Source organism: Ursus americanus, chromosome 20 (assembly GCF_024610735.1).
Source record: "Ursus americanus isolate L20-20 chromosome 20, mUrsAme1.1.p, whole genome shotgun sequence".
NCBI lineage: Eukaryota > Metazoa > Chordata > Mammalia > Carnivora > Ursidae > Ursus > Ursus americanus.
Window position 1 is genome coordinate 14,280,227 of NC_142146.1, and position 14,797 is coordinate 14,295,023.

At 41.3% G+C, this 14,797-nt stretch overlaps 1 protein-coding gene across 4 annotated transcripts in view; it reads left to right on the forward strand.

The window, feature by feature from the left end:
* The window catches only part of GADL1 (GAD like acidic amino acid decarboxylase 1), a 162,403-nt gene extending 149,139 nt beyond the window's left edge, over positions 1-13,264 (forward strand). For 3 of the 4 annotated variants that reach the window (XM_087870141.1, XM_087870140.1, XM_087870142.1), the window contains one exon: positions 11,493-13,264. In XM_087870141.1, the coding sequence (XP_087726267.1) occupies positions 11,493-11,666 (174 nt within the window). In that variant the 3' untranslated portion in view covers positions 11,667-13,264. The remainder of the gene's footprint in view (positions 1-11,492) is intronic. The other variant, XM_045774472.2, reaches the window with a different exon arrangement.
* Positions 13,265-14,797: the final 1,533 nt, after the last annotated feature.

Consider the following 14,797-nt stretch of genomic DNA (forward strand, 5'->3'; position numbering starts at 1 on the left):
CAGAAACAAATACCAATGCAAAACAAAAACAAAACACACCAAAAAAACCCCCAAATCTATGAACCAGATAAGGCTGCAGCGTGGGTGAAACCAGAGTGGCTGCAGGTGGGTGATTCAGGCCGGTGGGCACCTCACTGAGGCTTAATTCGGATGCACTGGCAGTCTGGGCAGAGTAAGAGGTCCCCCAGAATCTACTAGAAAAACCAAGAATTCTGCTACTCAGGAAGCTAAGCCCTCCAAGCCTACACGCAGGTTCTGCACCTTAAAATTATTGCTGTGCCCGCAGAGGACCACCTCCCACATGTGTGCCTGGACCCCCAGGTAGGGCTTTGGCATTTATGCCCCAGACAGCCCCATTGGCTGTGTCTCGTTGGCATGGCGGAATCAAAAGACAGAATTTCAGCTGCTAATTGCCCATTGCCAAATATCTAAAGGGAAAAGAATTCTCAGGGAAAGTTACCCTGGGGAAAACCCGTGGGAAAGGGAATCAGTCTCTCATCGGCTTTGCTTATCCAGTGCTCCTTACCTCACCTTACCTCACCTGAGTGTGTGGGAGAGATATGAACGTGCCTCCGTGTGGCTAAAACCCAGGGAGTGTGAGCCACCTGTCATTGAAGGCAATCTCCAAGCTGTGTCCCTGCTCAGACAGCCAGATGCAGTATTTAAAAATAGCAACCACTGCCCAGAGGTCCCCGAGAGAATCCTGGACTGTGACTTGTTTTCTCCTCTCATGTGGAGTGATGCTTCTGGAATATGTAAAGAATCTGTGAATCATCACTTCACAATGTATGTGTGTATCAAGATACCACATGGCACACTGTAATTATCCACAATTTTTAGTTGTCTATTGTACCTCGATCAAGCCGGAAGAAATGAAAACAAAAAGAAAAGAATCTAAGGGGCAGCAACAGAAGGGACTGCTGGCTTCCGAAGATCTCATTCACTTTGCTGACCCATCAACTGCGGTCCTCTGTTCTGGACCAAAGCAAGGTTCCTAGCTCTTGAGAGAAACTGAAAGGACCCAGGTGTCAAGAAAGAGAGTGGGAGGGATCCCTGGAGCACATGGGGCTCGTGATCCAAGTTTCTCAGCAGAGGCATCATTGGCATTTTGGGCACCGTGTCTCTCCCTTGAGCAGGTCTAATTCAAGCATTGAGAAGCGTTCAGCACCCTTGACCTTCTGACATTAAATGAAAAGAGTCTTTGCAACAATCTAAAACATTGGACATGGATGCCCCTAGCGAGGTGGGACCACCCCAGGGCAGTTGTCATTTTAAGGAAAGAATTGCTGAATAGCTTGTCAAATTAAGGAACAATATAGGGATCTCCCCAAATGGGCGAAAACTCCAGAGTTGGCCCACAACAGTTACTGAGAAGCTATTAGCTCAGACGGCTGCGGGGATACATCGAGGATTAAGTTTTTGCTTTATAGAGTGTGTAAAACGTTTATTGTGTCCATTCTTCAGCTAATGCTTTCAGTTCAGTTTGGTTTATTTTTATGACTGGTCATTTCGGCTGCCTTGAATATATGACTGACATTAGGTTTATTGGAATTGTTGTCATTGTCGTTTCCACGTTGTAAACACCAAGTGTGAAGCTGACTGTGTTCTTCAGTCTTTCCAGGATGCTAACCTCTGTTTCTGCAGCTTAGCTCCTCCATATCGGAAAGGGCATAAACTGGACAGTTCTTTGAAGTTGAGACACTTTTTTATTTTGTGCATGTATGATTTTTGAGAGATACTCTGGAGGAAAAGAAGGATAAAAAAATCCATATTTGAAAAGAGGTATGTCCAGTCTAAGTGTGGCCTCTTTCTCCAAGTTCTGCCAAGCTGAAATGATTCCTCTGATTTCATGGGCTACAGACCACCAATTTTACATAATTTAAGCTCAGGAGACAAACCAATGCAGCTCAGCTCAACTTGTAGGGGGGCAGATACCAAGGGAATGAGTGAGCATTGTGCACAGAAGTAAGAAGAGAATTGGACAGGTAAGGAATGCCAGGGAATATATAGAAAGAGGCAAACTGATTCTCCAGCAATCAAAAGAAAGAGCTTTATTGTTTCCTGGGCCATGGTTCAGTATTTTCAACACTTAATCAGGTTTTCTGATTAATAGAAAAGTTGGCCAGCAATTTCTTTGAAGGTCACCGGTTTATTTTTTATTTTTCATTTTTCATCATCGGCGAAGTCTTTATTACAAAATTGACATAAGAAATTCAAGAAGGGGAAGATTCCTCATCTCCTCTCCCCTCCTCACTCAAAATTGTCTTTCCAGTCCAAAACATCGCTCACCTCTCACCCTACCTTTGCTTCACCTGAGGTCCTGCTAAAAGGACTGTCATTTACCATGTTCCCAAACTTGCATAGTGATAGCAAGCATTTGAAGTGCCTGGTAAATGTAAAGACCGTCAGGTCTAACCCATTGAGATTCAAAACCAGTTGCTCTGGACTGGTGCCCCCCTGCCCCGCCCGGCCCAATCCAGGTAATTTGTATATTCAGGTATATTTGGGGGAGCTCCTAATACTACTCTTCAGTCTTCCTTGATGAAAATATAAGCGGTGGGACAGTATGAGGAGACTGTACAATTTTGGACACAAGCTCATGAATGTGGGGACAAATGACCTTTTCAGTATATGACCTTTTCATGTGTCCAAAGAAGAAGTAAATTTTTGCTTGGAAAATATCTGTTTTCTGCAAAATACTTATACAACACAGAGAAATTGCTAGCATACAATAGGAACTCATCCTTACCCACAATACATTTCAATGGAAAGCTTCTTTGCCTCCTGCCCCCCTCCCCGTTCCCCCACCAAACCACTAAGACGACCAACCACTGTCTTACTTTTTAAAGGAAAAAAGAGCTTACTTTGCCCATGTTGGAAAAAACCTGGAACTTAGATAGAAAATTAATATAGAAGTGGCATACATGAGATAGAAGATTTAATTTCTAAACCTGCTAACTCACAACCTCTAAGAATTATTTAAATACAGTTTAGTTGCTTTGGGGAGAAAGAATAAATTACAAATCATGTTTTCACAGAACTTTCAAATGCTCCTCTCTCATGAGATAGTAATGAAATAGTGTAATAAAAGACCAGGTATGAATATAAATTGATGACAAACAAATTCATTGTAAGATATTAATAAGATGAGTTCGTATTATTGAGTGTCTAGTAGACGCCAAATTCTATGCTTGGCGCATTCATATGTATTATCTCATTTAGTCCACGTAACAATCCTACAAGGGATTATTGATAGAAGAATGTAAGTCCCAGAGGAGTTAAATATTTGTTCGAAGTCACATAGAATTTCACGAATTGGGTCTCAGGTCAGTCTAAACTAGTTTGTTGGTCTCTGTATGGTCATCCTAAACCTGTGACTTAGCATCTAGACTCACTCATAACAATGGAAGGGATGCTATTGATAATTACAGGTATAAACTGATCTGTTGTAAGGAAGCTGGATAATTGCTTACTCTCATAAACAGAGCTAGTTTATTTAGCCATCAGGCAAAATTAGCATGGGGGGACAGACGAATTGAATAGGGACATATAAAAATATTTGGTGGCCATATAAAAACAGCCTCAAAATGCAAAAGAAAAAGTACAAACCCAAGAGATGATGTTAGCTTAGTCAACCACAACTCACCTGAAATCATCCATAATCGTATGTGAATTGCATTTAATAAGCATGATGGGTACATTTATTTTATTTTTTTAAGATTTATTTACTTATTAGAGAGAGAGAGAGAGAGCGTGCACCAGCTGGGGGAGGGGCAGACACAGAGAGAATGCCCCAGCAGACTAGAGCTGACTAGGGGCTGGATCCCAGGACCCTGAGATCATGACCTGAGCTGAAACCAAGAGTCAGATGCTCAACCGACTGTGCCACCCAGGTGCCCCAAGCATGGTGGGGACATTTAAATGTTTGATCCAATGTGCTTTAGAACCTCAAAAAAAGCCTCACCATGAAGAAAAACTACAAGTGCCACTATGTCCAAAATAGCTTTACATCTTTTGCACCTAGAAGTGGTTACCGTGACCCTTCTCATTTCAGGCCTACAGAGACATTAAGTGATTTACTTAAGGACATGAAGTGAGTGGGAGAACTGGAAGGAGACATCCCAATTTCGAGCTCCATTTCCTTTGCGGAGTTTGTGCTCTTGACTTTTCTTGAATAAGAATATTTATCTCCATTGTGTACTATCTGTTCACAGCATTACATGCTGAATCTGTAATATCATATTCCATATTTTATCAGTTGTATGAAGGAGTACTATACTATTATCATCTCCTGCCTGGAGATGAGGAGACTGGGGCTCTGGAATCAAAAATTATTTGCCTGATCTCACGTAGCTACCTATCCTCTTAGACTGGCTTTTATTTTTTCAATGAATTGATTTATTCATTTCAAAATTTACACACAGGTAAAATTCACCTCTTAAGGTATATAGTTCTGAGTTTTGGTAAGTGCATACTATTCGTACTGAGAAGGCTTTATATTTGAACCCAAATTACTGGGAACCCAGATTATTTAGGAAGAAGATACAAAGCAAATTATTTTTTGTGATTGCTCGAAAATAAGTTCTGGAAGAAAGTCGCGGTGACCGTCTACCAATCTGTGTACTGGTTTCATGCTCGGCTGGAGAAGGAGGGTCAAGGAAACTGTTAGCATTTCCTGACTCACTGTAGAATTTCTGAAAAAACCCAATAAACATAACTTTCTATGTGCTTTTTTCTTTGAAGGGGTAGATTTTACATATCGTAATGTATCTTTCTACTTGGACCAGGGAGTCCATACATATGCCCCAAACCAAATCTAGCTTATTACCTATTTATGTATAGTCTAGGAGCTTTGAACAGGTTTAACATTTTGCAATGGTTGAAAAATAATCAAGAGCAGCTTAGTATTTCTCGATATGTGAAAATCATATATTAAATGTCATTGTCTTTAAATAAAGTTTTATTAGAACACAGCCTTGCTCGTTTGTGTACGTATTGTCCGGGGCTGTTTTCGTGCTAAGATGAAAGAGTTGGGTATTGGAAACAGAGATTGTATGGCTTACAAAATGTGAAATAGTTATTATCTGACCCTTTAAAGAAGAGTAGTTTGCCCTTCATATCTAAAATAACAGTAAAATATAGCAGCTGCATTGAGCCCCCATTTTATTCCTTTCTCAGTGTTTATTTGCTTAACCATCCATGGAACTGTGTAGCCTTGGTATGAGCGGAGTGTAGATATAGGGAAATTTAAAACTCTTTCCAAGTGACTTTTTATATAGAGAAAATTATTGTAGGTCATTTTCTGCATTCAATAGAAATTTCTTTAGGCAAGATAATCTTAGAACAAGATTTTAATTACAATACAACTCTCATAATTTACTCTTCAGCTTATTAGCCTGCCCACCTTATGCTCTACCCACAATATCTGCAAATTATTATGAGTTTAGCCACCTACCCCTAAAGAATCTTTTCTTCTTTGGGGAAAACGAAATGTACATTAATTAAATTGAGACGATAGCTCTAAAACCTGGAGTTTGAGGAGCATTGATTTGTTCATGGTTTATGGGAGAATTTAGCAAAACACAACTCTGTCTGGATTTATTAGAAGCTCTGAATGGTACTGTTGACTAGAGTCAGAGTAGAAGCTTATCTAGGGTCTGTCTCTCAAATTTGTTGCAAAAGGATCCCCTCTTTTAATTATGGGTTTGTCCTCGCAGACACCCTAGGTGTTGCAATGCTCTGTATTCGACAGTGAAAAAATGTGACTTGATTTCACCTGCACAGCAAATAATGGGGAAAGTTATCTAGATCTTCAAGTCTAGACCATTTTGAACCACTTACTATTATCATCTCTGGACTAACTTTTAAAGGACTGATTTAGAGTTTTCATGATTGGGTCCATGGTTTCACTGAAATGCCATTGTAACTGAAGCAGGTCCAAGATTTAACAATGGGGAAATGACTTAGGAAACTAAGGCATCGTGGTATGATGGATTACATTCAAAGGGGTATGGAGACCATGGCGATAAGCATAAATAAATAAGCAAGATAATATCAAGATTTATAATTAAAATTATATACACCCACAAGAAGCCAAGGGAGTTAAAACAGAGCAGCAGTCCTCAAAATGTGGTCTCCAGCCCCAGGCAGATCCATAAACTGAGTATTACCAGTCTGCAATAAGAAAAATATGGAACCCGAGGGCTACCGTTCAGAAACTTCTTTGACAATTTAACAGATTAACTTTGCTGTTGAATTTAATTTTTTTTAAATGAGCTTGTTGTAATTATTCTTTTTAATTTCATTTTTATTTAGTAATTCATTTTCAACCAATAGTTCACTTTTATCATAGTTCACAAAAATATTTCTGTAATGCACTGGAAAAAATATTTCCTCACAGAGGTTTGAGAAACACTCTGCATATTGAAAACGAATGTGTTGTTGTCAACCTTAAATATGTTACACGTATTTCAGAAGAAATACCATTTTATGGACATCAAAATTTTATTTTCATAAAAGGCTGTGCTGGTGTCCGGTCAGTTACTTGGTATCAAATCACTGTACTTGGCCAGAATGGGAGAGTTTTGTTTTGGTTTTTTTTCCCTTCAGTTTAAGCAACTTTTAAGTATCAAATGCTATTTTATGCTGCAAGAGTGTGACAACAAAATTCTGTTTAAATGACTAAATCATTGCTGGAACATAATTTAAGGGGGGAGGCAGCAATCCTACAGAAACGTGTCGATTACGTTTCTGTGCAACCAAATAGAAATGTCAGGATCTTCCCCCACTTAAGATGCAGGGACCAGGGCACTGAGGCATGTGAAAAGAATTTGATTTACAATTTGAAGGAAAACCAGCAGTAAAATAATTGAGAGCTGGAAAGCAATCTCACTCCTGCCAAATTGCTTTCCTCCATGCATGCTCCATTTAGGGGCGATATTCAGATACTTACATTTAGTTTGTGCATATTTTCTTTCCCCTGTGAATATTCCATCCTGTCGGATTAGGACTGTTTCTCTGCTTCGATCAGCAAAAGAGAATATCCAGGTTACCCAGCACTGGATTGTGCCTGGAGTTTTAGAAATAGAAAATGGTTGATTATTTAGGAGCAAATGTGATAAGCGGGCTGTTAGACTGTTAATGAGAACGTTCTGGGTCCCTAAATTGTAAACGTGGCTTTCTTTCAAACAAGCTTTTTTTTTTTTTTTTTTTAAAGATTTTATTTATTTATTTGACAGAGAGAGAGACAGCCAGCGAGAGAGGGAACACAAGCAGGGGGAGTGGGAGAGGAAGAAGCAGGCTCATAGCGGAGGAGCCTGATGTGGGGCTCGATCCCACAACGCCGGGATCACACCCTGAGCCGAAGGCAGACGCTTAACCGCTGTGCCACCCAGGCGCCCCTCTTTCAAACAAGCTTTAATCTGAGTTCATGGGAATCAGATATGTGAAAGCTCATTGCAAATTGTAAAGCGTTGGTAAAATATTTGTTAACAACAAGAAGAACCGATAGTACTACCACAATTGTAATTTGTGATAGGGATTTAATGAATATCAGTCCTGGTGTGGCTTATGGCTTGCTTTTCCCATGAAGGATTCATAGATTAAAGAGCTCTTCCCGCCTTGCCTGGGAGTAAGCACCTCTATGAATGAATCATATATTCATGGGTAAATAAAATATGTGTTGTCATGCTAAACTCTTGCTTACCTTGTTCTCTGAGTCACATAGATGTGTAGTCATGTATTTATAATTTTTGAAAGTCGGGGGCAAAATTTGCCTTAGGAGTTTGGTTCCCATGCCATGTGTCTCCCCATGGAAGCACATTCTGCAACAGCAAGAATTTTAAAGATCAAACAATCTTTATATTACAGTGTTCGAGGGGTCCTCTTTTATCTTTCTTGCTCCCATTAGAAAATATTTTTGGTTTGCTTACAAGAAATGCAAACCTGACGGATTCATTTTGATAATTGCCTCATGTGAGCCTCTGACACTTTATGAGCTGGAATCGAAATTCTAATGGTCTCCAAAGGTAAGGCAGAAAATATCATTTGGGGAGGGGGAAATAGGGTTATTGAAAAGTAAACGGGAATAGACAATGCAAATTAGGCTTGAGCCAAGCACATGCCTGTTTTAAATTTAAAATTGACTATAATCCAGAGCCGGTTATACCCTGGGTACCTAGAGGAAGATGGAGATGAATATGAAAAGGGATTTTTATTTAAAAAAATAAAAGTTTGCAGAACCGCACTTCGTGCACTCTACAATGGGTAGTCTGTGACTCTCCTGGCCAGACATTTGTCTTATGTGAACCGGGGCTTCCTATACGTATCAGGAATGGCACTCTTGGGGCGCCTGGGTGGCTCAGTTGTTAAGCGTCTGCCTTCGGCTCAGGGCGTGATCCCGGCGTTCTGGGATCGAGCCCCACATCAGGCTCCTCCGCTGGGAGCCTGCTTCTTCCTCTCCCACTCCCCCTGCTTGTGTCCCCTCTCTCGCTGGCTGTCTCTGTCAAATAAATAAATAAAATATTAAAAAAAAAAAAAAGGAATGGCACTCTTGTGTTTTTCTCTCAGACCTTCAGTTTACCTTCAAGAGCCCACTCGTTCTCTGAATTAAAAGTGCCTTTGTCATGAGCCTGTGTCACACCATGGTTCCATGTTGCTTTGTGACAAAGTAGGAAGATTTCAAGAGCAGTGCATGAGGAACGGTGGGTTGAGAGTTTAAATTCCATGTGATAGTGCGTACACAGAGCATACGCACGCACATATGTGCACGTGCGCCCTTCACATCCATGTTCGCACCAGAACCCCTCCTACCCACGGGGGTGAGGAGCGGTCAGTTAAAGCCAATAATCCTAGAAAAAAATGTGATGCACACATGATGAAACATTTTAACTTAAACTATATCTATGTGCATTCGTTTCCCCATCTTTAGGTGGAAAGTTGCTATTGTTTGTTTGTTTTTTCTCAGCAAGTGAGGACTTCTAAATGCTTTCCAAAAGTACGTGAGGCTTTTCTTGGGTAGAGGTCTGATGATCAAAGGGCCTCTACTCTTCTTGCGGTAACTACACTCTTCAGGAATCATCTGCCCCTTCCAGCCTGGAGTTTCTGTAAGCAGAGTGAGGGCTTGGCACCCGTATGGCCATCTGTGTGCAGAACCAGTCTGGACTCTAGAATCCGCTTGAAGGCTTTTCCAATTCTCCTCCCACACCTAACCTGCGGTGATGTTTAGCAGTCCTTCCTTTATCCAGACTTTCCAAAGAATTCAACTTAGTTTTTATGGAAAGCACTCTCTTTTTGCACTCACCTTTCATTTGCGCACGTATCATTTCACTTGATTTTTATGAATCCAGTAATAAATGATACCTGAATAAAGAGCTTTGGAACTTAGCAGATGCTTGGAACATTCAAATGTAAGAGTTTCAGACAGATAAGCATGGAGCTCTGAAGAGCTCAGAATAAAATTTGTAACATGTTTCCAGAAATCGATAGAACTTGATGGTCTATATTTTTTCATTAACTTGACTTCTAATTTCATCTTCTTTTTCTACATTTTTTTTCTTTTGTGCTCATAGATTTTCCTTTCTATGTCTCATTATGCGGTGAGAGAATGCCAGTATTTTGCTAGAATGGCAATGTGGTTGTGCTTAATGGATGTTTGTTTTTGCTGTTGTAGGCATAGTGGAGTCCATGTTATGCAAGATTTAGGTTCTAAAATTAGTACATAAGGGGAAAAAGTACTTAGTTAAAATTATCCTCGCACGTCCCTTGAGATGGCTCTGTGGCATAGAGTACCTCTAGAGGTCGAAAACACCCAGTTTTTCCATAAGCTTTGCAGCAGATAAGATTATGTTGAGTGTCAGATGAAGTAGTTTGGCTTGTTTTTAGGGGGGTATCTCGCAAAACATAGGTATGTTTAAAAGCTAGAGAGGTGTGGGATGAAGACACCCCAAGACGGGCTGGTGGGAACTGGGATGATCGCACCCAAGACGGGCTGGTGGGAACTGGGATGATCGCACCCAAGATGGGCTGGTGGGAACTGGGATGATCGCACCCAAAACGGGCTGGTGGGAACTGGGATGATCGCACCCAAGACGGGCTGGTGGGAACTGGGATGATCGCACCCAAGATGGGCTGGTGGGAACTGGGATGATCGCACCCAAGACGGGCTGGTGGGAACTGGGATGCATGCCCTTCACCTAAGGAATTTCAAAGCACACCACGGCTGGTGTCACTTATGTATGTATTCTTCCCTTCTGGATTAACTAAGTCTCATCTTTCTGGGAAGATGAGGACAGAAACTCATTCTATTCTCATTATATGTTCACGTGTAATTCAGAAATTTTGAAAGAGTTAAAAGGAAAATGGAAAACCTTTGCTTGCCTTTCCAAGCCAGGAAGAGCTCACTCTTAATTTTTTTAACTTGGTGTTTCAAAGATCGGCTTCACTATTTTAAGTTTGTAACCTAGTTCTTGGGTGGTCATACTACCGACATGAAAACAGACTGATGTTCCCAGGTGGTTCTTAAATTGGACTAATTTCCTCAAACATTCAACTTTTAGGAAAATTTGTGCATTTGGATTATCAGGTCCCCTTCTCCCCATATTACTTGCAAATCTTTAAAATAGGGCTTCCTGGGGCGCCTGGGTGGCTCAGTCATTAAGCGTCTGCATTCAGCTCAGGGCGTGATCCTGGAGTTACGGGATCGAGCCTTGCATCAGGCTCCTCCACCGGGAGCCTGCTTCTTCCTCTCCCACTCCCCCTGCTTGTGTTCCCTCTCTCGCTGGCTGTCTCTCTCTCTGTCAAATAAATAAATAAAAACTTTAAAAAAATAGGGCTTCCTATTTTATTCCTACCTTTACACCTCTTAATAAGGTGTTTGTGTGTCACATATCCTATTAATAAACTAATAAACTATTAGTCTTCAAAACAGAACTGCGCATAATATCCGTATTAGTGTTTTCCTTGGTAAACTATCAATGCAAGGCTGTTATTTTGTGTATGTGTTTTTCCCCAACCAAGACTAATTTTCTTTATTTAAAATTCCTGAGCTGGAGCATTTTTTAGTTCAAAGTTGGGAATGTACCATTTGACACTTTTAAGCCTGATTTGTTTTGAAAGAGACAGCCCCGCATAATGATGTAGGTTTCAAAGTGTGTGCTGGACTGGAGGCTGCTGCTCTTTCACTCACTTTTTCCCAACGTGGGAACTCAGACTGCCTAATCTCTTTGCACCTCATCTTCTTCATCCATAAGTGGGGATATTTGTATCTCCCTTGTGAAGTTACTGTGAAGATTAAATGAATTATATTTATCTAAAGCCCTTGGACCAGTCTTCATATGCTGTGAGTTGTCAGTAGATTATTATGAACATCGACCTTGATGTGTGCGAGGGGGTGGGATCCACAGTGGGTGGCAGTGGGTATCACGTGACTGGCTGGAATGCCACTGGAATGTGCTCTGGTCTTTTCACTGCCTCCCTCCTCTCGCCCCGTGCAGGTGGCCCCGACCATTAAGGAGAGGATGATGAAGAAAGGGAGCCTGATGCTGGGCTACCAGCCCCACCAGGGGAAGGTCAACTTCTTCCGCCAGGTGGTGATCAGCCCTCAAGTGAGCCGGGAGGACATGGACTTCCTCCTGGATGAGATAGACCGACTGGGGAGAGACATGTAGCTGTGGCTTTTGGTTCCCCAGAGGCATGGGTCCTGTCCTGGGGAGGCTTCCAGATCCAGGGCATCTGGGGACACAGCAGACACTGCAGCCCTTCTGGGGAGAAATAGGAAAGACGCCCTGGCCTGGCGTGGCCAAACGGAAATGCTAAGCAAATAGTGGGAAGGACTCTAGCTGCTTGGACACTACTGTTGCTGTAAAGGAGGAAGTGAAAAGGGGATTTTCTCAAGACCTGTCTTTAGGACACAGCCTTGAAGAGAATTTAGTAAGTACCACGTAGGGCCTGCGTTCTAAGCTTCCATTGCTCTTTAAAGAACATACAAATTAGTAGTTGACAGCAGTGGTTCTCAAAATGGCGGTCCCTAGATGAGCAGCATCAGCATTGCCTGGGAACTTGTTAAAAATACGGATTCTCAGCACCGCCCCAGACCTACTGAGTCAGATACTCTGGGTGCGCAACTCAGCATATTTTAAATGGCTTTCCAGAAGGTTCTGAGGCAAGGTAAAATCTGAGAACCAGTGGTTTAGAAACCTTCTAAAGACCGAATAATAACAACAACAATAATAATTTTTCCAGCAAAGAGATACCTAATATTTCAGCGACCTGAGCCAATGTCTGAAAATATGGCTGTGGCATCTGTAGCACTAATACTTAGGGGCATCAGAAGTACATCAAAACTATTTTTAAAAGGAGAGACTATTTAAGATGTTTACTTTATAAAGATATATCTTTTATGCAGCTGAATGTTTATTCTCAAAAGCTAAAAATAACCATTATCTATTCTAAATTACTTAAATTAGAGGTAAGGATAAAGACAAACGCTTTGCAGGATGGCCCTTTCAATCAAAGCAATAGCCCTAATTCACTTCCCAAAGCACTTGTGTCATAGCTTGTAGTAGACATTAGAGGTAGATGTCTCTTACTGTGTACCTGTTTCAGCGTGAAGGGCCCATTTCTTATCTTGTTCTCTGCTTATAGGAAATAACCAGAGTGAAGTCCAGGGTTATACAACATTCCCTTTCTCAAGCTTTGAAACGTCGGTGTAGACTATAAAGTGGTTCATATTAGGCAGAGAATCTGGGAATTAGAGGCCTTTCAGTGCAAACACCTCCTCCATTTCTCCTGGGAGTGGATGCTTATAATTCTCTCTCTGATCCTGGTCATGGATTTCTAGGAGAACTCTATTTGACTAAGAAATAAACAAAATTCAGAGGTGTGGGTGCAGAGTTCAACAAGATAAGATTGTGAATCTAATGAGAACTCTGATTTGGAAGAAGATGGAAGAGTGATTAAGTATTAGACAGCGAGTTGGATAACCTTTCATACGATATCATTAACTTTTGCTGATTAAATTTTGAAGAGTAAAGAACAGATGTGTACTGTTTGCTTTTATTCCATATTTTCGCTTTAGAATATGTGGTTTCTCAATATCTCCATTGGTCAAAGAATATCTTAATTTTTCTCCGAATTTTTTTCTTCTCCGGTGATAATTATTTGTGTGTGTGTGTATGTTTTACATACCTTGTGGCTTTTTTGTTTTAATGTCTACATGAAATGTGCCTGAAATTGATGTTTGCAATAATTCTGGTTTCATGAAATAAAAAGCAACATTAGCACACACTTCCTGTCACTGATTTTTCTTTTCCTGTCATCTCCTCATTACTGGGTTGTCTCAATACATTTTAGAAGTGAATTCAGTTCCTCTGGCATTTTAGCTAAATAATCGGGGGAACATGTTGGAAGCTGTCTGTGTTTGAGGTAACACCTTGAATAAAATGGAAAAAGCAGTTCTAACAAAGGTGGGATTTGCCTCATATTTAGTTTTTCGTCCTCCATGCGGCAAAGCCTTGGGAACCGGATAGCCACATAACCGGATAGCTCCCATTGGGCCTCTTCTTGAGAGATGATAGTTCTTTGATGAATGAAGAGAACAACTATTAACAGACACTTTGAAGATTCCATTCTTTTTCCTTCGGATATTCCACACCCAATCAGGTATTTGACTGAATGGTCAAGAATCGTTTTTCGATAAAATGTGAATTGTAATTCATTCACACAGTGAACATATTGATGGTGTCCCTATGGTGTCTTAGGCAGTTATCCAGGGGCCAGAGATGTGCAATGAATGAGGCAGACAAAGTCCCTGCTCTTTGGAGGCTTTCAGTCTAGTTGAGGCAGACAATCCACAAGTAAATATGTAACAAGTCAGGGGGTAATAAGTATTTTGAAGAAAAATCAAGGAGAATAAGGGAAAGAGGATGGAAAGGAGAGAGGGGTGGGCCATTGGAGAAAAGTGGATTGGGGTGGGACCTCTCTAATAAGGTGACATTTGAAGGGAGACTAAGGAAGCAAGGGAGGGAGCCAGGTAGGTATCTGGGGGAAGGGCATTCCTGATGGACGGTATGGTAAGTGAAAGGCTTGAGGAGCTGCATTTGTGGTATATTCAAGGACCAACATGGAGGTAAGTGAGGCTGGAGCAGAGGGAATCACGAGGTGAGTGGCAGATGATAAAGTCACAGAAGTCAGTACACTGGGCCTTGTGGGTGGGGACTTAGGTTTAGACAGAAACACACTGGAGAATCTGAACACGGTATTGGTGATTGAACTCATATCTTAGAAGAATCACTTTGATTACCGTTTGGAGAATAGGGTGTCCATGGGCAAGCATGGAATCAGGGAGACCAAATGGGAGGCAACTGCAACAGTTCAAACAAGAAATGATGACAGTTTGTTTATACTAGAGTTCCAGTGAGGGAAGTGACGAAAAAGGTCCTGTTCTAGATTCTAGAGGCATTTAAATGTAGAGCTGAGGGGTGCCTGGGTGGCTCAGTCAGTTGGGCATCTGACTCTTGATTTCAGCTCAGGTCATGATCTTGGGGTCCTGAGATGGAACCCCATGTTGGGTTCCGTGCTGAGAATGGAGCCTGCTTGGGGTTCTCTCTCTCTCTCTTGCCCTCTGCCCATCTCCTCCCCCTGCCCCAGCTTATGCTCTCGCTCGCTCTTTCAAGACAAAAAAAATAATAAATGCAGAGTTGATAGGGTTGACCGATGAAGCCGAGTGCTCCAGGAGAAATGAGGAATTCAGGAGAATTTCATATACTTTCATCCTGGGCAACTATAAGAAAGGAATTCC